The 22,726-nt window shown below is 51.3% G+C and overlaps 2 protein-coding genes across 8 annotated transcripts in view; one reads left to right on the top strand and one right to left on the bottom strand.

The window, feature by feature from the left end:
• The first annotated feature begins 8,273 nt into the window (after positions 1 to 8,273).
• On the top strand, positions 8,274 to 15,991 carry CHRNB2 (cholinergic receptor nicotinic beta 2 subunit). Its single transcript, XM_022559239.3, has 5 exons — positions 8,274 to 8,457; positions 8,633 to 8,677; positions 9,094 to 9,203; positions 9,982 to 10,954; positions 14,304 to 15,991. Exons 1-5 carry the CDS (start codon positions 8,275 to 8,277, stop codon positions 14,472 to 14,474), a joined length of 1,482 nt encoding a protein of 493 aa, XP_022414947.2. The 5' UTR covers position 8,274; the 3' UTR covers positions 14,475 to 15,991.
• A 3,940-nt stretch (positions 15,992 to 19,931) lies between these two features.
• ADAR (adenosine deaminase RNA specific) overlaps positions 19,932 to 22,726 on the bottom strand; it is a 40,359-nt gene continuing 37,564 nt past the window's right edge. For all 7 annotated transcript variants that reach the window (XM_089914519.1, XM_089914523.1, XM_089914533.1 and 4 more), the window contains one exon: positions 19,932 to 22,724. In XM_089914519.1, coding sequence (XP_089770645.1) covers positions 22,487 to 22,724 — 238 coding nt within the window. In that variant the 3' untranslated portion in view covers positions 19,932 to 22,486. The remainder of the gene's footprint in view (positions 22,725 to 22,726) is intronic.

The raw sequence follows: 22,726 nt of genomic DNA, 5'->3' as shown, positions 1-22,726 counted from the left end.
CAATGTTGCACAGACTCTAAGGCCCCCAGGGAGGAAACTCAAGTCGTGGTCACTGGGATGAGCTCAGTCGCTTCCTCTGCTGGTTTGTTCACCATTTCAGCTCTCTGGCTGGGAGAGTCCTCTGGCATCTAGAAGCCTAGTGGGGAGTCATACCTGGTGTTCTGCTGAGATGTGTAGGGCAGGGGCATTAGAAATGGAAATGAAGTTATGGATATATTAATTTAATGAACACTTGTGTGCTAGGGGAACAGGAGTGAATAAAACAAAAAAATCCCTGCCCTCGAAGCTTACATTCTATTGGGGGAAACAGACATGATAACGGTGGAGTTGACAAAGCAAACTCATTAAAGAAGAACAAATAATGTACTGAGCATCTGTGACACGTGACACACTGGGAATGCAGCACTGAGCGAGACAGACCCAGTCTTCACCTTTTCCATGTATTCAGGCTGGGAGAAAGTCAGATACTTCATGAGTTGTTTGTTACACACCCATCCACTTAATTGCAGTTATGGTAAGTGCCTCAAAGAACAAGACTAGAGATCTGGGAAGGCCTCCCTGAACAAGTGATATGCTAAATTCTGAAGGGTAAGTAGAATTACCTAGGGGAGGAGAGGCTGGACACTGTCTGAGGCAGAAGGGGTGGCATGTGCAAAGGTACTGAGGTAGGACTGGAGCAAGATGGAGGAACGGAAAGTAGGTCTGTGTCTAGGGTGAGGAAGAGAGTGATGCAGGTAAGCTAGGCAGGGGTTAAGTCTTGGCAGATATTCAAACCCATGTTTAGGAACTTGGGCTTTATTTTAAGATGCAGGAAGATCAAAAAGTCACTAGAATTTTGAGAGGCTCTGGATGCCTTGGTAACTAATGGTAGTAGTGCTAACAGAGGGTAAGACTTCTCAAAGGAGAGCTAAACTTTGTGGGAAAGGTGGAGAGTTATAAACACATTGAGTGTGTGGAGGGAGGGCGACGTGGACAATCTCCCGGACATGCAGTGGGGTGTGGGTTCTGAGTTTGGGAGAGAGGCAGAGCCATAGGTGTTAACGAGAGAGTCAGCTACAGCTCTCCTTTGAATTAGACCATAAAGTGGGCAGCACAGCTGAGTGGAAAGAGCATAGACTGGGGAGTCAGACAGAACTGGGTTTAGATTTGAGCTTCTCTGCTTTGGTAGCTCTGTGACCCTGGGCAAGTTATTTAATTTCTGTGAAACGCAGTTTCCTTATCTGTAAAATGGGTATGACACTCTGACTTGCAGCGTGGGTCATTGTGCCAGTGTAGATGAAATGGGATATAAGATGATTAACACATCTTACAGTGCTGGGTACATAGTACGTTGCTCAGCAAATGCTAAACCCTGCAACTGCTATGATTACTGTTACTGCCACAAAGTTAAGAGGTACTCACCATTCAGTAAACATTTATGGAGCTTTGTCATGTGTCAGACACTGGTCGAGGTATGAATATACAGCAGTAGACAAACAGTATCCCAGGTCCCATGGCACTTACATTCTAAGTGCAAGGAGTTATGAATAAAATAACCAGAGGAATATCAGACTGGCACATAGAGGCAAGGAATTAAAGTAGGGTCATGTGGGAGAGAATGACTGGGGGTTACTTTAAGTCCAGCAGTCAGGGGAGTTCTCCCTAGGGAGGTGGGGTTTGAGCTGAGATCTGATGAAGAGAAGGCAGGCCTGGGAGGAACTGGCAAAGAGCATTCCATCAGGGAGAGCCAACCTCCAAGACCCTGAGTGAGAACAAAGGTGGCGTGGTCTAGAAGCAGGAAGCTCATGATATACCGGCTGAGAGCATGGGCTTTGAACCCCAGCTCTGCCAGCTGCTAGTGGTGTGACCCTGGGCGAGTTCCTTAGCCTGTCATGCTTCACTTTCAGCGTCTCTAACATGGAAACCACCCTACCTCATAAGGTTGTTGGGCGGATTACGTGAGATAACACATGAAAAGTGCTCAGTCCAGTGCACACAGTAAGAGCTCATTTTTAAAAAAATAGAGGATCAGCATAGCTTGAGTCTCATGAAAGAAGAGAAAGAGGGGTAGGAGATGAGGCCAGTGAAGAATAGAGACCACAGTAAGTTGTTGGGTTTTATTCAAAGTACAGCGGGAAACCATTGAAAGATTTTAAGCAGGGAGTGGCATGATCTGATTTAAAATATTAAAAGATCACTCTGGAGAATTCCCTGGTGGTCCAGTGATTGGGACTTGGTGCTTTCACTGACGTGGGCCCAGGTTCGATCCCCGGCGGGGGAACTAAGATCCCACAAGGCAAAAAAAAAAAAAAAAAAAAAAAAATCACTCTGGCTGCTCTATGGAAAATGAATTACAGAGATTTTTTTTTTCTTCTCCAAAAGGTCATGTCTTATCAGAGTGAACAGATGCACTTGTTTTGGGCAGAGTGAGCAGCCTTCTCCTTTGAGTTGCTCCCAGAAGTACAGCATTCTGTCACTGACTCAACAAACGCATCCTGAGCACTTGCTCTTTGCCAGGAACTGTAATAAACACTGGGAGTGCAGAGACAAGTAAGCTCAGTCCCTGTGGGGAGAGCCTGGCTTGATTCCTGGCTCTGCACATGACAGCTGCTACTCATGTTATCATTTTTGTTGTATTTCTTACCCCTGCTCTTAGGAGCAGGTGGTAATGGATGAAGTGGAGCCAGATGTAATCAACTGTAATACAATGTGACAAATGCAATAACAGGGATGAAGGAGGGTGAGGGCCTTGAAGGGTGCTAGTAGTCAGGATTAACTCCCAAGAAAGAATGTGAAAGTAGAAGTTACTTAGATGGAAATGGGGGGATGTTTTTAAAGAACTGGCCCTAAAGTAGAAGGAGGTTGGGCAGAAATGCCTAAGACAAAGGAGGAATGACTTAGGAGAAGAGGGGAAGAGGACAAGGAAGGGGCTCAGCACAGGCAAGATCGTAGAGGTGTTGGTCATGGGTGCTTTAGCCTGGGGCCCCAGGGTAACCCTAATAGTATCAATCCTTCTGGAGGTCAATTTAGCAATAAATGATTAAATAATCAAAAAAAATAAAAAAACCTTTGACTCAGCAATTTCACTTGGAAACTATTAAAGGTATGTGCAAACATTTACCTACAATGGAATACTATGCAGCTGTTAAAAATAGTTATCAAAGGGCTTCCCTGGTGGCGCAGTGGTTGGGAGTCCGCCTGCCGATGCAGGGGACGTGGGTTCGTGCCCTGGTCCGGGAGGATCCCACATGCCGCAGAGCGGCTGGGCCCGTGAGCCATGGGCGCTGGGCCTGCGCGTCCGGAGCCTGTGCTCCGCAACGGGAGAGGCTGCAGCAGTGAGAGGCCCGTGTACCGCAAAAAAAAAAAAAAAAAAGTTATCAAAGAATAATTATTGGTATAGAGAGATGTTTCAGAAATAGTAAATGAAAAACGAAGGTTACAGAGCTATTTTACAGTGTGCTCCTTTTTAAAAAGTAAATGAAAATACATATATTTGTACACCCAAAACATGAACAAGAATGTTCATAGCGGTATTATTTTTAATAGTCCAAAAGAGAAAACAACCCAAATTTCTATCTGGCAGAATGGATAAACAATGGTATATTTATACAGTGGAATAGTCTACAGCAGTGAAGATGAATGAACTACAACTACATTCAACAATGCCCTTGATTCTTACTAACATAATGTTGGGGAAAAAAAAAAGAAAACCCACAAAAGATTATGATTCCATTTATATAAAATTCATCAGGCAAAGTTGATCTATGCTATTAGAAGTCAGAATAGTGTTTACTTTTTTTTGGTCATTTTTTTTTAATTGTGAGAAAATACATAACATAAAATGTATCATTTCAACCATTTTAAAGTGTGCAATTCCGTGGCATGCAATACATTCACAAAGTTGGGTAACCATTACCTCTCTCTAGTTCCAGAACTTCAAGCAGTACCTCTTAGGCAGTCACTCCCCATTCCTCCCTCCCCCACATGACGTTATTTTCCAAGAGGAGGGAATAATGCCTGGAGGGAACAGAGTGGGGGGCTTCTGGATATTGGCAATGTTCCCTTTTTTAAAAAATCTAGGTGGGAGTTACACAGCTGTGTTCATGTTGTGAAAATTTATCTAGCTGTACACTCATAATTTATATACTTTTTGCATGTATATCTAAGTAGACATAGATAAATGTGGAGATATACTGTATATATATGAAATGTTAACAGCGATTTTTTTGCTAGGAGGTAAGATTATGAATCTAGTTTGTGTTTTGCTAACTTGTGTTTTCCAATTGCTCTTTATGGATATGTATTACTCTGGTAGTAAGTTTTTAAATTTCAAATATCTTAAAGGAAAATAACATTGTAATGCCTTTCAAGAGAAAATGTTCCTTACCATCAAAAGCACTGGGATTGTCTCACCAAAACCTTGCCTGGTCACTATTTTGCCTGAGGGCTGATACTCCTTTATGTATCCATCACCCTGCATGGTTCTGGACCTGTCCTATCTCCCTGGTGGATATGGAAGGGGTGTGTGTGAGAGACATGAGGGAGTGAGGAATGGTGTTCCAGTTCTCCTTGGCCACTGAGTGGTTGTGCTCAGAGGACTCACTCCCTGCCAGGCTGGAATTAAACTTGAAATAAAAGCTGGGGAATTTGAAAAGAAAAGGTAGAGGTCAAGGTGAACAGGCTGCCCTGACTGACCTAAGAGGAGCATCAGGGAGTGACCAAGGGCTTCAAGCAAGCACATGACTCTCCAGTCTATCAATACAGAGACAAGCAACCACTCCAGAGAGAGATTTTCATAACAGAAGACTTTCACAGCCTTCTTCAATCACCCAGCTTCCACCAAAAGATGAAAGTACTAAGTACTATCTACATGTAAAGCTCCCTGTCTCTCTCTTTCAGGAGTTTGAATGCCTTTTATCCACCTTTGTCTTACTGGCTTTCTCATCTTTCCAATCTCAATTTTCATCTCCATCCCCTCCAGGCTCTCAGGCACTATGAACCCCTTTCTCCTCTGTGCTTCCAATGCACCTTGTTTATACTCTACTAGAGCAGCCACCGCATGGTGTAACAAGTCTTTGCCACCAAATTGTGATCTCCTTTATAGCTGGGACTAGGTCTTTTTGATCACTGCTTCAAAACCCATACAGTAGATACCCAACAAACGTTGCTCTGAATTACTGAAGGGGGTGTCTTCCTCCCATCTTTGACCCTTTTCCAAAGTGGAGTGACTATACACATTCCTTCCCTTTTCCTTAAGGCTTTTATTCTCTACATCTTTTGTTGGTTCCAAGATTTCTTGAATTCTTAAGAGATGATTACATGTTTACACATGCACATGCCCTGGAGCTTGTGGTGCAGCTTTATGGCCACTTCCATGTGCATTATGGGGCCTGTAGTCATCCCACACCCTCTCCAGCCCTTTGCTGATTCTTGTCTTGCTTTTCCTCCTCAATTCCAGGAACTAAGTACATGTAAATAAATTGCTTTTGGCTGAGCTTTTAGAGAGGAATTTTCCTCTACATGTTAAAAGATTTCAGTCCTATACCAGCCCTTTTCCTTATTTGTTGAGCCCTCACAATACACCAGACACTGTGCTGGTTCATGATCTAGCAGGATAGCCACCACCTTAGATTGATTTATTTACTCATTGATCATCCTCTGGAAACATGTAGCAGGGCACCTGACCTAATCTTTGGTCAGGCATAGCTTCCTTGAGGAACTGACGTTTCTGCCACGTGTACAAAGTAAAGTAGAAAGTGGTTGAGGGGAAATGGGTGATAAAAGAATCAAGGAAACTACATGTTTAAAAGGCCCTGAAGTGTGGAGGTTGGGAGAATCTTAAAGACATTGCCAAGAGGAGTGTGGGGCTGGGGGTAGTGGCCCAGAGGAGGTTGAAGAAGTGGGCAGAGATGGAATAGGACAGTGCCTTGATGTATGATAAGGCTGCTTTAGTCAGGAATCTTTTGGTTGAAAATGACAAAAATCCCCCTAAGAAGTTCAGGGCTTTCAAGATCAAAGATGTCATTGAGTTTTGACATCTCTCTCTGTCTCTGTCTCATCTTTGCTTTCCTTTGTGTTAGCTTCATTCTTGGGCTGGCCTCTGTGAAATCATCCTCTGATCCTCCCTTGTCTCACAGAAGCCAAAGACTGGAGAGGAAGGGAATGTGGGTGAGAAAGACTAATTGATAAGGGCCATTTACCCTTCCACTCTTGAAGGTCACCTTCTTTCAGGAGATGTCCACATGTCCCCACCTTAGATTCCCTGGGGGAGGGCAGGAAGCTTGGCCTTCTACGACGGTAGAGAAGGAAACAGGTGAGGGGATCCTGTTTCCAGACTCCAAAACGGTTTGCTTTCTTAAAATAGCAAACCTACAGCCCCCTGTCTCTTTCTCTAAGGGCCTAAAATGCACTTTTTTGGCTGCATCCTCAGCCTTCCCTGGAAGCAGGATCATTTGGGCTTGGTAAGAGAAAAGAAAGAAGGTGGGAACTCCAGAAACTCCTTCCGACTCCCACCCCCTCATTCTGGCCCTAGTAGCGGGTCCTGACCTATTTGTCTTACTCGCGCTTTCTTCCGGAGCCTTTTCAGACCCCTCCAGGGTCCTGTTCCAACTCAGGGGCTTCAGAACTCCTCCACTGTCCGGTGAGCCGCCCTTCTTCCGCCTCACGCACACCCTAACTAAGCAGGACCAGCAGAAGAATACCCAACCCAGGGACCCCTTTTATTCTGAGCCCTGGCGCTTCCGCCTCCGGGGCGGAGACTCCTCCCCCTCACCGTCCCAATTGTATTCCCTGGAAGAGCAGCCGGAAAAGCCTCCTCCTGCTCAGACCGGGATAAACGAGACGCTGGTTCCTTCTCGCAACCAGCTCTCTGAGCCCTGGGAACCGCCGTGGCGGTCGGCACTGCAGCACCAAAGGCTGCGAGCACAACCTGGGCTCAGCTCCAGCTGGGCGCGGGCGGTGCGGGAGCGGCTTCAGCACCACGGACAGCACCCTGCCCGCGGCCCTCCGGCCTGCGGCGCGCTTCGGCAGCTTTAGGCGAGCCGGCGAGCTATGCCAGAGGCATGGCCTGGCGCTCGGGGCCCCATGGCGCTGCTCCTCAGCTTTGGCCTCCTCGGGCTGTGCTCAGGTAAGGACAAGTCGCCGCGCTCTGTCTCAGTCTCGAAGGTGTACGGGAGGGATCCCTAAGGCGGGGAGTCTGTTAGGGGTTAGGGAAGAGACCCCTGGACGGCAGGGAGTACCTGGGAGACTGAACTGGGAGGAGGACATACCCGAAGTGATGCTGGGAAGAGAGGGCAACCTGGGCAGGGGTGGTGGAGAGGGTGTGGGCACAGAGAGGAAGGAGGGAGGGGATCTCCCCAGACTATCTGGGGTGGAAGGAAGGGGAGAGTCTGATTGCAGCTGAGATGCCATTTGACTTCTTGTGAAACATTATCTCAAGAAAATCTACCTGGTTCCGCACCCTCCCTTGGCTCTCCATCATTTTCTGTCCCTCATATTGGACTCCAAAAGGGGCAAGGCAGGAGGGGGAAAGAAGCAACTTCTCAACTCTCTTGTAGGGTGGGCAGGAGACTCGGAAGGGAAGAAGCTCTGCCAGGTGGAGGGCCAGGGAGGAATCTCTGAGGGGGTGGGGTGCATTCGTGCAGGGTTGCAGAAGGAGATAGAGTGTGTGGTGGGGCAGGTACAAAGGGAATATACAACTAAATGAGCTTTCCATACCTGCCTGCAATCTCATGAGAGGTGGGCTCCCGTAGGTGCGCAACTTGGGACTAAATATATGCCCTGACCCAGAGCTCAGGCAGCCCAACTATTCTACTCCAACCCAGTACCTATGGGGGGAGGGGGTCACAGCCAGTCACATGTAGAGACACATAGTGTTACCTGCACACATAGATGGGCACGGACTGAGGAGAAAGGCTGAATGGTGGGACATGAATAACTGTTCCCCTTTCACCACCCTCCAGAACCTTCCTTGAATTGTAGGTATCTTCTAGGGGAAGCCATGGAGACAGAAATGTCAATTCTTTTGAAACCACCCTCTGAGACCTTGCAGGAAGAGCAGGGTCTCCACTAATCCTTGCAGAATGGGTTCTTAGTGGGGGACTGTGGGGGGCTGTCTGGGCTCCTTGGTCAGTGATCTCAGAGAGGGACTTCTCTATGAGGGGTCTCCATGGGGTAACCTAAGCATTTCGCTATATCCTTAAGGATGGGGCTGTGGGAAGCTACAGCCTCCTGTTTGGGCCTACGTTGTACCACTTGCCTAGGGAGAGTGGGATCCTGGGTGGGACCTCCTTGCCTATGTACTTACCTCTTGCCCTCCACCCACACTACCCAGGAGTCTGTGGTACAGACACAGAGGAGCGGCTGGTGGAGCATCTCCTGGATCCTTCCCGCTACAATAAGCTTATCCGCCCAGCCACCAATGGCTCTGAGCTGGTGACGGTACAGCTCATGGTATCCCTGGCCCAGCTCATCAGTGTGGTGAGTGAAGGTCCCAAACTCTCTGCCCAGCTACTGAAGTCAGTGTTTGTGCTTATTCTTCTGGAGTTCCCAAGGCTTGGGGAGGTGGGGGAAGGAGCCTGGGTGGTGTAGTGGGACCACAGGCTTGAGGGGTGGGGGTGGGGCACTTCTCAGCAGCTTCTCTTCTTCCCTGCAGCATGAACGGGAGCAGATCATGACCACCAATGTCTGGCTGACCCAGGTTAGCACTCTTCCTGTCCACACCCCTGGGCTTCTCTTTCCTCCTTTTTTTTGTAGGGGGGAGGGGCATGTGCTTTTCCCTCTTTTCATGCCCTCAAGAGAGGCAAAAATTTAGACTTTGGAGCCCTAAATAACTGGATTTGAATTTTGGTTCTTCTACTCACAGCTCTGTAACTTTGAATATGTTAAACTCGGCAAGATCCATTTTCTCATTTGTAAAACGTAAGTTCTAATATCTTGGCTTGGCTATGCAAATTAAATGAGAAGACACTTTTGCTGGGCAGAGAAGTCACTGTGGGGATGCAATGACTTTTCAAAACTTCCTCAAGCCAGATAGGCCTCCTCTTGTCCCTGTCGTTGACCTTGAGCCCCTCCCAGGGCGGAGGTTGGTGCTGCCTCCCTCTCTCCCTTTCCCAGGAGTGGGAGGATTATCGCCTCACCTGGAAGCCTGAGGAATTTGACAACATGAAGAAAGTTCGGCTCCCTTCCAAACACATCTGGCTCCCAGATGTGGTCCTATACAACAAGTAGGTGACCCTGGAGGGATGGGAAGGCTGGAGGAGACCATGGGAGTACTCAGGTCTTGGGGAAAGGAAGTTAGCTCATGCTGGGGGACAGAGGGACTTTTCATTGGCAAAGACAAGTCACTACCCAGACAGACAGACCCAAACCAGTGAGGTATAATGTGGACAGCCAAGGTAACTTGGGCCATGGCCAGCTCCCTCTCAGCCAATTAGGACTCCCAGTGTTTGGAGCTGCAGTGGCATAAAAACGAGGATTGACAGACCCCAGTGCCTAAACTGATTCAAGAATAGGCCTTCCAGGAGGATTGGGGAGGGTCAAAGAACTTGGAGATCCCAGTTTCTCCTCCAGGTTCCAGCCCCTCTCCTGAAATAATCCCTCTTATCTCGAAGACCCAAAGCCACTAGTCCATAGCCACTAGGGACCATCTCCTCCTCCCACCTGCCCCTGTCCCTCTCCATTAGTTGGGGCTCCTCACTCTGGCCTCCCTGGCTCCCCTAACTTCTCCACCTTCATGTGGAGCAACCAGCTTACAGAATGCATGACAAGTAGCAGATGTGCCTCCCCTCTTCATCACCTCTTCTGTCTCTGAGGCCTCTTCTCCTCACCAACCCACCCAGATCCCCTTCTTGCTCAATTCCTGCCCCTCCTCCCTAGACCCCTGGATGGCTACCCTCTTCCCATATATCCCTTTGGCTTTCCTCTCTTCCCACTCAGGGCTGGGTTGATGGGTGGGGTGGAGGAATGCTTAGGCCAGGGCTGACTGTGCTCATCCCTTGGCAGTGCTGACGGCATGTACGAGGTGTCCTTCTATTCCAATGCCGTGGTCTCCTATGATGGCAGCATCTTCTGGCTGCCGCCTGCCATCTACAAGAGCGCATGCAAGATCGAAGTAAAGCACTTCCCGTTTGACCAGCAGAACTGCACCATGAAGTTCCGCTCGTGGACCTACGACCGCACCGAGATCGACCTGGTGCTCAAGAGTGACGTGGCCAGCCTGGACGACTTCACGCCCAGTGGCGAGTGGGACATCGTTGCACTGCCGGGCCGGCGCAACGAGAACCCGGACGACTCCACTTACGTGGACATCACGTACGACTTCATCATCCGCCGCAAGCCACTCTTCTACACCATCAATCTCATCGTCCCCTGCGTGCTTATCACCTCACTAGCCATCCTCGTCTTCTACCTACCCTCCGACTGCGGCGAGAAGATGACGCTATGCATCTCCGTGCTGCTGGCGCTCACCGTCTTCCTGCTGCTCATCTCCAAGATCGTGCCGCCCACCTCCCTCGACGTGCCGCTTGTAGGCAAGTACCTCATGTTCACCATGGTGCTTGTCACCTTCTCCATCGTCACCAGCGTGTGCGTGCTCAACGTGCACCACCGCTCACCCACCACGCACACCATGGCTCCCTGGGTCAAGGTCATCTTCCTGGAGAAGCTGCCCAAGCTGCTCTTCATGCAGCAGCCGCGCCACCGCTGCGCCCGCCAGCGCCTGCGCCTGCGGCGGCGCCAGCGCGGGCGCGAGGGAACCGGCGCCGTCTTCTACCGCGAAGCCCTGGGGGCAGATTCCTGCACGTGCTTCGTCAATCGCGCGTCTGTGCAGGGCTTGGCTGGGGCCTTCGGCTCGGAGCCGGCGCCGGCAGCCGGCCCCGGGCGCTCCGGGGGGCCGTGTGGCTGCGGCCTCCGGGAGGCGGTGGACGGCGTGCGCTTCATCGCGGACCACATGCGGAGTGAGGACGACGACCAGAGCGTGAGTGAGGCGCGGGGACTCGGGCGTGGGATGCGGGCTGCAGGGCCCTCGGTGCCTGCGCAGACAGACACCGAGGAGCTAACGGGAGTGCAGGATGTGGGCAGTGAGAGTCCGGCCGGGGCCTGTGGGCCTGGGCGCTGGCGTGGCCTCTTCTCTGGCTTCTGGGAGGCGGCGCCGCCTAAGTGGCGGTTGGTACAGGATGAACTTGCGGCTTCCTGAGGACTAGTATCCAGGGCGAAATGCCTCAGCTGGGGCATCGTGAGTGTCGTTAGTGTTGGGAGGGTGGCCAGGAAGTGGAGGAGGCCCTTCTGGGTTTGCAGCTGGCCCGTGGCTCTGACCCCAGACACCCTCTCTGCCGCTTGTACTCCCAAGCCCATGTTGTTAACCTGCAGCTCTTAGCACAAATGGAGATGAGTCCTTTGTGTGCCCTGCGTCGGAGGTCAAAATTGAGGGCAGTAGAAAGTGTGTATGGGAGGGGTGGCGGTGGTTAAGAGGTTCCACCAGCTGCTGGAAAGAGCACAGAGTCCCGAATCAATATCCTTTTCCTACTCTTCTGGGTCCTCAGGGGATGCCCTTGTGAAATATTTACGGAGGTGGGGGCAGGTGGAGGCGAGGGTTTTTAAGACCCACTCTGAGCTTTCTGCACACTGGTATCTTTCTGCAGTGACTCCCAGAAGGGGAGCCCTGAGCCAGGGGATGGGGGGGGAAGATGATGGGTTGACTTTCCCCCACTTTAGACTGTGGCTGGCCCCATCTGGCAATCAGTCTTTGGGTACCTGGCTGGTTCCAGGCTGTGGCTCAGCTGTTGCTCTGGTGATTGGCCATGTTTCCACTGGATTTCAGCCATTCTGGCTTGGGGGATGAGGAAGGGTGGGCTCCTGCACTACCGGTTTTTTTTTTTTGTGGGGGGGGGATGCTTCAGAGCCTGGTGTTTCTATTCCCTGGGAGGGCAGGAGCTGAGGCTTGAGCTAAGGAGCAAGTTATGGTCCTGAAGGAAGAAGAGAGGGACCAAGTCATGAGGAAATGGGGTGGGAGCCTCAGAGGTGGCTGAGGCCAAGTGGGAGATGCTGGTGGTGCAGGGGGTTGACCGGCTGCATCACTGCCTCCACCTCCCCCACTGCAGTCCACTCATGTAATGTGCATTTACTGAGTTAGGTGATGAGGATGCAATGACCTACTTGGATGCTTCACAGGCATCTCAAACTTAACATGTCCCAAACTGAGTGCTTAATCTACATCCCCACCACCAACTTGCTCCTCCTCCAATCTCCCCATCTTTTAGTAAATGACATCACCATCCACCCAATGGTTTAGACCAAAAACCTGGAGTCATCCTTGACTCCTGTCTTTCTTACATCCCCCACCATCCAAATCATCAGAAGTCCTGTCCTGTGGAACCAACCTCCAAAGAGATTTTCAGCTTCCTTCTTTATTCACCATATCCATGCTGCCTCCCTGGCTGTAGGCCTCCATCAGCTCTTGCCTGGACCAGGGCAGAGACTCCTAATGGTCTCCCTGATTCAGTTCTCGTGCTTCTCCATCCAAACACACAGTGTCTCCTGCGCACTTTGTGCCATCTCTCCCCTGCTCAGGTCACTGGCTTATCTGCTCAACTGTTCTAAGCCAGCTAAGCTCTTTCCTGACTCAGGACCTTTGCACAGATTGGTCCCTCTGTTTGGAATGCCCTTCTTTTTTTCCTTTTAAAAATTATTATTATTAATTTTTGCACTACTGTTTGAGAGTAAGTTGTGGACATAGTGATCCTTTATCCCAAATACCTCAGCTTTTCTCTCCTGAGAACAGAGATATTGTCTTGCATAACCCAGGCTCAGTGATGCAATTCAGGAAATTTAGCAGCAATACAATACCTTTATCTGATATAAAGTCCATACTAACATTTTTTCAGTTGTCTCCGTAATGTCCTTTGTAGCATCTCCCCCACCTCAATCCAGGATCTTGAATTCCACTTAGTTGTTCTGTCTCTTTAGTTTCCTTCAATCTGGAATGGTTCCTCAGCTTTGTCTTTCATGGCATAAACATTTTTGAAGGGTACAGGCCAATCGAAGGTCCCTCGGTTTGGGTTTGTCTGATTGTTTCTGATTGTCTCAGCTGGCTCCTTCTCACTTATCAGATCTTAGCTTAAGGTATCACCTCCTCAAAGAGGCCTCCCCAGATCACACCCTGAATTATATCTCCCCCTCCATTTCTTCGTCCTTTGTTTCCATATAGGCACCCACCAATGTGTAATTATTTTATTTCTACTAATTTTGTGTCCATCTCCCTCAGGAGACTGTAAACTGCAGGATGTGTTTGTCTTGCTCTCAGTCACATCCCCAGTGCCTAGCATGGTGCCAGGTACATAGGAGGCACAAGTGTGACATGAATGAGTCATTATTCAGCTGCTGACTAAAGGAAGGTGCACAGTGCCTCATCCCATCCCCCCGGCTGGCTGGGCTACAGATGAACACATGTAAAAGGTCCAGACTCAGGCCGGAGTGGAGCAGCTCTGAGTGGAGGCCAGGCCTCCTGCAGACCCTGTGACTGGCTCCCAAACCCACAGAGGTTATTTTCTTCTGGACGGGTTTGTTTACACCTGAGATCTAGTCCTCACCCTCTGGGGCTGTTGGATGGGGCTCCCCAGGCAGTCATATAAGGAGTGAGGGCTGCAGAGGCAGCCATTCATTCACTAATTCAACACCCGTTTACCGGAACCCTGTGTTTGAGATGCTGGGATTACAAAGATGAATCAGATCGGGTCCCTGTAGTTTAGGAGCTCATAGCTTAAGTGGCGGAGGCGGGCGGAGAGGAAGGAGGGGCCAGGCATACAAATTGAAATGACAATACAGTGCAGTAAAAATACCGTGATAGAGACGTGTACATAGTGCTGAGGGAACCCAGAGGAAACAGTGGTTCATTCGCATTGGGGGGATCAGGGAAGCCTTCATAGAAGAGGTGACATTTGATTTAGGCTTTGAAGGATGTGTAGGAGTTCACAGGTAGAGATAGGGAGGACTGGAGTTCTAGACCAAAAGGAAACCCAAAGGCACAGAGAGCTGAGAAGACAGACTGGAGTTTGGAAAGGCTGGGTCAGAGGGTGGAAGATAGGTGGTTGGCTCATATTTGTCCTGGGTGGGTCTTGATTTTAGACTTGGGAGTTTGGGTGGCTGCTGAAGGCAGTGGGGCCACTGGAGGCTTTTAAGCAGGCAGGACTGGGGCCATGCTTTGGAAAGGTCACTCTGGGGTCCTAGAGTGAGAGGAGTCATGTGTGGTGGAAGCTGCTTCTACCTGCTCCACTCCCCTCCTGGATCATGTGATTGATACCTGGGTCTCCTTCCTCTCCTCTGTCCAGGTGAGCGAGGACTGGAAGTATGTCGCCATGGTGATTGACCGTCTGTTCCTTTGGATCTTTGTCTTCGTCTGTGTCTTTGGCACCATTGGCATGTTCCTGCAGCCTCTCTTCCAGAACTACACCACTGCCACCTTCCTCCACGCAGACCACTCGGCTCCCAGCTCCAAGTGAGGCCCTCCCCAGCTCCATGCTCCTTCACCCCTCTGTTGAGCAGTAGTTTTGGGTCAAGGAGGGATGAGTGAGCTACCAGAAAGAGGGGCGCTGCCCCCACAGACCCATCTTTTCACTTCACCTGGAGCCCGCCCCCCCGCCAGCGCCAACCTGGAGGCTGGACCAGCTGCGTCGTGTTCTGGCTGCTCTCCTCCTCTTGTACCAACCCAGGCAATAGTGCTGCTGGTTGAGCATGAAGGCTGAGAAGTGGAGGATGGAGTGGTTGGAGGCTTCCACCCTGAGGAAAGTGTGATGGGGAAAGGGCCAAGAAGGGGACAGAATCAACAGCTGCCTCCAAGTCATGGGAAAAGGGAGGAGCATGGGGGCGAGACAGGGGCTCCGACTCTGTGCTGGGCTGGGCTGACACAATGGCAGATCAGAAGGGAGGAGCAAGGGGAGAGAGGCCTGGGTGTGACCTGATGTCTGTCCCTGCTTAACTGCACAGCAGCCAGGGGTTCCTGCCCAGAGGTTAGCCTGGAGCTGAGGTCGGAGTCCTGAGCGGGGCTTCCAGCCCAGTCCCACAGCCCCTTGCTTCTAAGGGCCCCAGAGTTCAGCCCCAGGTCCCCTTCTCCCAGTGAAGATTCTCCCTAGACTTCCTTTCTTGCTCAGGCCAGGGTGTGGGGGGCAAGGCTGGGTGTTAGGGGAGCCCCGGAGTTCTGAATCTTTGGGTGACCTGCTTGGAGCTTAAGGGCCAAATTCTTGAACTGTGCGAGTTCAAGTTCACAGGCCGTTCCTCGGCCGCAATTTGAACCGACTGGTCATTGGAACGAGTAAACTAAGGACATGAGCTGTAAGCAGACCCAGCCCTCTCGCCTGCAGCAGAGCAGGCTGGGCAGGAGAGGGCTGCCTGTGGAGGCCAGCCCAGCAGGGTGTGAGTGCCCAGAACTCTGCCACGTCAGCATGGCTCCTGCCCCCCTACTTCTGTTCCTGGCTCCATCCTTCCTGCTCTGGCTCCTCCTCTTGCCCCGCCCAAGCAAACCTGAGCAGGGTTGAAGCAGAGCTTCGGACGGACAGGTCTGCTACTGCTGGTCTGCACAGCGGACTGTACACAGAGCCCAGCTTTCGGCTTCCTGTCCTGTGGGTCCCTGGAGGGTGTATCCCGACGCTGCTCCCAGGGGCCAGCTGGAGGCCACCTTGCCTGTTAGCCCAGGAAACAGACCTCTTCAGGGATCACCTGCCTTGGCCCCCGCCACGTGACTGGCTCTGATCTGTGGTCCCAGCCTGGGCTCAGTGCTGGGCCAGTGGGGTCACAGAGGGGTCTATTTGCCAAGCGCACCTGAGGGGCCTGCCCGACACACCGTGCTATTCTCTGGAGCCTGGCTGGATGCCTGCTTCTGCAGGCACCTTGGAGGTGGGGAGACAGCACAGGCACAGAGCGCTGGACAGGGAGCAGAGTCTGAATTCCGGTCCCCGCTCTGCCACTTACTCTCAGCCATCCTGAGCAATTCTGGCTAGGCCTCAGCTTCCTCATCTATAAATCGGGGATAGTAAGGCCCTCTTCATGGGGTTGTTGTGAGGTAGGAGTGATGTTTGTGAAAAAGCCCAGGGCTGTACCTGGCGTAGAGTAGATGCTTCGTGAATGTCAAGTCTGAGAGGTGGTCAGAGTCGACTGGTATGGGCTTACCTGCCTTGTCATGTCACTCTTCCTTCCAGACCCACCCACACCCTGGAGCAGATAGCCCCCGGAAACAGGGATGGGGTCTGGGGGAGCTGGAGCCGGAGAGGAGCAACACAGGGAATGCTGGGGTGAGCCTAACAGGTGGGCTGCCCTCTGGAGCCTCTTCAGCAAAGGTTCATTCCATTCCCGGGCTAAGCTCAGGCTCCGGCCTCCCTTCTGGATCGGCTCCTCCTGACACAGGTGTGTGCCCAGGCCCCCAGGTGATCTAGTCCCGTACTGGCTGTGGAGGAACACCACTGGGACATGAAGCCAGCAGCTGTGAGAGATGTGCCTCAGCGCATTTCCCCACCTGCCGGAATGGGCTGGCAGACATCTCTTCTGGGGGGTGAGTGTCTCGGCACCATGGAGACTCCCTTCTTCTAGAACAGCAAATGGAGAGTTGCCTCTATTATGGCTGGACCCGCCTCGGACTCACAGCCCTGAGGAAACATCCCGGAACCTGAAACAGCTAATGAAAAGGAACCCTTCCTCTGAAGGGTAGGTGCTGGCCTGAGGCCCTCCTGCCCAGCTCTCCCAGGTTCCTTGCCAGGGTCTAGGCTGCTAGGGAGGCCCCATCAGCTGTTGCTGTGGCGGGACTTGCTTTCAGTACTTCCTGCAATTGGCTGTCATCCGAGTAAGTCACCAGACAGTGCCAGAGGGGCTGCTGGAGAGCAGCTTGTCCAACTCCTCGCCATGGCCCCCCCGACACACAGGGAAGTGGAGGCCCGGAGGTTGTTTGCTGGCTGACCTTGTACAAGTACTTAACTCTGAACTTGCTCATCCTCATCAGTGACATGGGGATGACAGCTGGCTGAGGGCTACAGCAAGGATGGGAGGGACCGATGGAAGGGGTTAACCGGGCAGGGTCCCTGGGGCAGTACCATTCCCTCCATCTCTGGGTGCAGCCCCTAGGGGACCACGCCAGTGGGGAGGAGGGGAGGACGGGTGGAGGAAAGAGGGCTCAGGCAAGGTGTTACCACGTGTCAGTACAGACTTGGAACCCTCAAGGGTGTTGGGAAGCTTTGGAGAACCAGTCTCTTCTACTCTTGGGTCCTCCGTCCTCTTCTCTTGGTGTTGTCAGGGAAGCCTCTTGGCCCCTTCCATGGGGTGGGGCAGGGCATCTCTGGAGAGAATGGGGTACCCAGCTGAGCTCCAGGCCAGGACTGAAGGCCCCAGATCTGAAGAGGGAGGGAGAGATACTGGATTGGCACCCAAGCAAGGTGGGCTTGGGAGAGGGCAGTGAGGAAACAATTGGGATCATCTCCATCAGAGATGAGAAGGCCACAGGCCATCTGAGAACCACTTCTTGTTTGAAAAAGAGGGTATGAGAGACTGCTTTTGACGGCTGGAACTGCAGCAGGAGGAAGGCAGTCTCCTGGCAGCGAGGTGTCTAATACTGGAACAGCTGGTACCAAGTTATTGCAGATTTAAAAGCAAATAAGACACGGGCAGCCCCCGGCTGGCATTTCTGTGGAGGAAGGCTATCTGTGCAGAAAGGGCAAGGCCATTTCCCTCTAAGGAAACAGGGAGGATGTGGGGCTTTGACTCCTGTTCTGCTTCTCCCAATCCCAGTATTAGCTGCTGTGCACAGTGGCCTGCTCTGGGCCAGTTGCTTCGGATACACTGTCTTTACCCCTCGCTGTCCTGCAGGGAAGGGGCCCCTGTTGACAGAAGAAAAGTGAGGCAGAGAGACCAAGAGATAGCTGGTGAGTAGTGCTGGACCTGAAACCCAACACTGATCCCAGAGTCCACGCTCTCTGTGGCCTTTGGGGCAGGGAGGAGGAGAGCTCCTTGGGAGGGAAGTGAGGGGCATTCAGCGTCTTCTCTGAATTCTCTCCCCACTCAGTTCCAGCCGTCACCCTCTGCTTGTAGGCAGAGTTGGGCTGGCGTCACAGCATCCCTCACAAGCCAACTGGTGCTGGCCAGTCGCCCACCCAGACTAGACAGAGAATAAGCAGCCACCCTTCAGTATTCATCCCAACAGGTCTCAAAGGTCAGTGTGACAGTCACATGGTTCCTAAGGGACTGTCGGTCTAGGAATCATTAGAACACCTCACTCACCCACCCGCAGTGCCCCCATCTCTCCCACACTGGCCTCGGCTGCCCCCGTCTGTGCTCCTAGAATATTTGCACTGACCTAGCCCACTCCAGGCCAGACTCACTGGGAACTCACGATTCTCATAAAGAAAGTTGTTTCCAAAGGTGTTTTATCTCTCTGTTACATCTGGGGGGCAGAGGTGGGGACGGGGGCTGGGGCGTGGGGACGTCCTCTCGGGGCAGGGTTGAATAAGGGAAGGGAGAATATTGGGGAAACTGGACTCACGAGAGGTTAAACACATCGCACGAATCTGAAGAAAAGATCAGTGGTAACATCAGTGATTGTGATTTGTAGCCTGACAAGTCCATTCATCAGATGGAAAAGATAGGGCCAAACGGCTGCGCCTAGAGTAGACAGAGCCCAGAAATAGCTCCTGGGGAGGCCCTTTGTAAAGAAGGGGCCCTGGAGGACAGGGCAGACGTGAGGCCCGGTCTCCTGGAGGGATGGCTGGGGACTCCTCGCACAGCCCCTGCACTCTGCGGAGTCAGGGCGGTCTGTGTGGAAGGCACTCCTGCTCCTGGCACATGGGTTTGACCCGGGCCCACATCCTGGAAACAATATTAAATGGTGGGCCCCCGAGATGAAATGTAGGGTGAACAGCAGCTGAAGTGCTGAGCTGAAGAAAACCCCTCTTGTGCTCCCGTGGGGTAGCCTTGCTTCCCAGCCCACCCAGAGCTGGGTGGCGAGGGGACAGTCTTACATCATGCACTCACTGTAGGTATGGAAGAAACGGTCCATTTTCTACAAAGCCTGGATACTACATTTCCCTCCAGGTGGGACCAGATGCCTGGGAACAGAGAGGACAGAGATGCTCGAGGCTCCAGGTACCTCACAGTAGGCGGAGACACTGTCCTTCACTGTCAAAACTGTCCAGCTCACCAGGGACTGTATTTCAACAGACTGTGACCGACACCCATACAGAGTTCTGGTCCTTATTTAATGTGCCCCCCAAACATGTCGCTGGCCCTCCTAGCCTCAGTTGTTCCATCTGTATTGTGGATGAAGAGGGAGGTTTCACTGCGACTTAGGAAGCCTCACTGTCAAATATTTCGTGTCCTCTGGTATGGTATTTTTACAAGGTCAAGGAAGAGTCTTGTAGAAATCCTGGACTAAATTGCAATCTGGAAAGTGGTGCATATTCTCTTTGAAATCAAGACGGAGAAATATTCTGGATGCCATCTATGAAGTAAAAAGCAAATGGCCTGTCTCCTATGACTGCAGCCAAGCCAGTTCTGGTCCAGGCTGCAACTTGCACCTCCCCGCAGGCAAAACAGCTGGGAGTGGAGGCTGTAGAAACCCCTCAAGGAGAGCCGGAGTTGCGTATGTGATTTGTGGTGTGGTCTCAAGGGACGCTTTCCTACTCTGGGCCTTGAAATCTTGCACAGCAAGTCTCTGGGGACAAGATATTTGATGGTGGGATGTGATGGGGAAGGGGGGCTGTGGACCTGGGGAAGTAATTAAACGTTGTCTGATATACTCCAACACACCAGACACAAGCTCACCTCCTAGGCAGCAGCCCCTTTGAAATGGCTCCTCTGTTGGCTGAGGGAGACCCTCTCCTCAGGTTCTGTGTCAGATGCAGCTGGTGCTGTTGCCAGAAATCCCAGGACCACGGCTCCCGCTGTCCCCACTTTCTCACCCCCCAAGAAACCAAGACTTGAGGTTTTCTAACAATTCAGATTCTTCTTTTTTTTTATTTACGAGGAATGTATATTGTTAGTCACTTTTACCAAGGGACACATAAAAGTGGAATCATAAAACTGACTGCACCCATCGTGGCACCCAAGTCTACGCTTGGGCTCTTCCCCACTCTGCTCTTGGAGTTACTACCAAGACCCCCAAAACCAGCAAAATCCCTTCAACATGAGTAAAGGAAATAGCTTGAAGCAGTGACAGTTTTTACAAGTGATTATTCAAAAAATGCACAATAGCCACAGTTCAGACAAATCAACTACAAAGATCATTTAAAAAAAAGAGAAAAAGATCTTGCTTACTAAAAACAAAGATTGGACGAAAAAGTGAAGAGAACACTCTAGGTGGGAGTTCTGCCTCTGTCCCACGTGACTCAGAGGGGCAGGGGTGGGCACGGCCGCGCAGGGCCTGACACAGGCTTGTTTCCAGCAGATGCATGGGTACAGGGAAGCCTTGCTCTCTCCCTACAACAGAAGCTGAATACTGTAAGTTCGCTAGACAAGATCTTGGGGCAAGCAGGGGCTCTGACCTTTTGAGAGTGCCCGTGCTCCCGGTTAAAGAAGAGGCAGCCGAGTCTGAGCTCTGCAGGAGATTCCAATGCCCAAGACAGTCCACAGGGGCCGAACATGCCGAGGAATCAGTAGGTGATACCCTCTAGCCTGAAGAACTAGGGAGATGAGCTGCCTCCTGGGGCAGGACTGATTTTGTGTGCCATCAGGAGATTCACAGGACTGCGGGGCAGGCCCCTTCCACCCGAGAAGACAGGCACGGTTTCCCTCCTAGTTCCTTGGGACACTTTGGTGTTCTGCAAAGATATCCTTAGTGTATTTAAAGACTTATGTTTTCTCACTTTGGTCAAAAGTACAGAGAGAACGGTAGCCACAAGAATAAATGTGTGGATGCGGATGTATCCACCGCTGAAGAGGTGGAACAGACAGGAGGTTAACTAGTCAGTAGCTTGCGGGGTGTGGGGGAGGATGGAAAATCGTCTGAGGGCACTGGCTCGGCATGTTCACAGATACAATAGAGGAATCATCCAGAGGAAAGAGGCAGGCTCAGGCCTGGAGGGGGCAGGGCCTCTGTACTTTTCTTGAGCATGTCTGGCTGGCTTAGGCCCAGAGCCAGACCCCACAGAGAGTCGAAGGCTCTGACAAGAGTCCACAGTACCTTGAGATGTAGACCAAGGGTCCCATCTCACAGTTTTAGGACAACCTGCCCTTTCACCTAGAACTACTGTTGAATGTCAACCCTATAAAGACTCCCTAGCAGGCAGGGAGACCTCAGGTCTGTGACCCGCCCACAACCAACCTTCTGAAGCTATCAGGCGAAACAAAAGCACTTGGTTAATCAATGGAAAATGACATCTGACTTTTAAATCTGTGCAATTACAGGTTATCTGTAGCTGTTAGGAATCAACATTTACAGCATTCTTTTTAAAACTCCCAATTTACCCATGACTTAATCACCTTCCCTTGATGTCACTGTCATAAGAAACATGTGGGTGGAACAGTGATCTGACCCAACATGATTTTTTGCCCTTATTCCTGCTAGGTCCTGATTATCTGAGCAGAGATGATTTACCCTCTAGGATTTATCCTGGGTTTTTTCCTACCAGTTGGTTGGGGTCTGTGGTGCTACTTCCCCCATTGGTAGGACAAATTCCTAGCAATGCTTTGGGAGGGACAGCTGGGAGCTTGGCAACATTCCAAGATATGTCGGCTTCCCCAGGAAGTGGTCTGTGTCACCCCTGCAGGGCAGACGTCCCCTATTGCTCGGGCAATTCCTTTAGCCCCGTCTGGCTGGTCCCAGCCTTCCCTGCCACCTGCGGAAGGGATGCACTTCCCAAGCAGCAGCCTTCCCTGCCTCTTGGCCCCTCCCGAGCCGGCTAAAGTGCACAGTCGGAAGATCACTGAGCATTAGCTGCAGACTCTGGTCACGCTCGGCACTGGTAACAAGCCGGCTGTCGTTTTAAACTCCTGCCCTTATCAACGTTTCACCAAATTCTTTAAGTTCACCTCTCTACCCTCTTGGAGGAAAAGGTAAAACTTAATGATCATGAAGAAGGAATCTCAGAAGGGGAGGAGGGGAAGCAGAGGAGCCTCAGAATCCACAAATGAGAAATCATCAGTCCCTGGCATGATTCACACTGTTGACTGGAACCTAACTGAGACCACAAGAGGTCAGTGTAGCAAACACAAAGGGGACGGAAACAGGAAAAAACGAAGAAGGAAGAGGAAGTGGGCGCAAAGAAGGAACAACCCCTTCTCTCTGCCCTTAGGTTTCTACCCCTCTGCTTGGGAAAAGAGAAGGGGGATGGCTAGACCTGGCCTAGTAATCCCAAAGAAAGCAGGAAAAACAGGAACCCAAAGTTCTCAGTGTTACCAATTGTGGTTCCATTTAAAAACAAAAAACAAAAAAAAAGGAAACCAAAAACCAAAAACCCTTGACCAATGTGATGAGGAATGCTACGACCTCTCTCTCTCACCCCAGTGTGAAACACCCTGACCCATCAGTCACCGGATCACACTACACTGGGCAGAGGTAAAAATTCTTTTCCTCCTGGGGTTTGCTTATCCAGTTCCCGTAGCCCATGTCCTTCAGACTTTTTTTGAAGTAGTTCTTGGCTATCTCGTAGTCACGGGCAGCTTTCTTGGCTTCACCATAGGAGAGTCTAAGTAGATCCCTGCGGTACCGGAAGGAGCAGAGCTTCTTGAATAGAAGGAAAATGTTCTTTTTGGAGACCCGGGATAATTCATTCCGTGGCCT

Source organism: Delphinapterus leucas, chromosome 1, assembly GCF_059928025.1.
Source record: "Delphinapterus leucas isolate spDelLeu-1000000601 "Yukka" chromosome 1, BTC_Dleu_Yukka2, whole genome shotgun sequence".
Lineage (NCBI taxonomy): Eukaryota > Metazoa > Chordata > Mammalia > Artiodactyla > Monodontidae > Delphinapterus > Delphinapterus leucas.
This window is presented reverse-complemented; position numbering and strand designations above follow the sequence as displayed.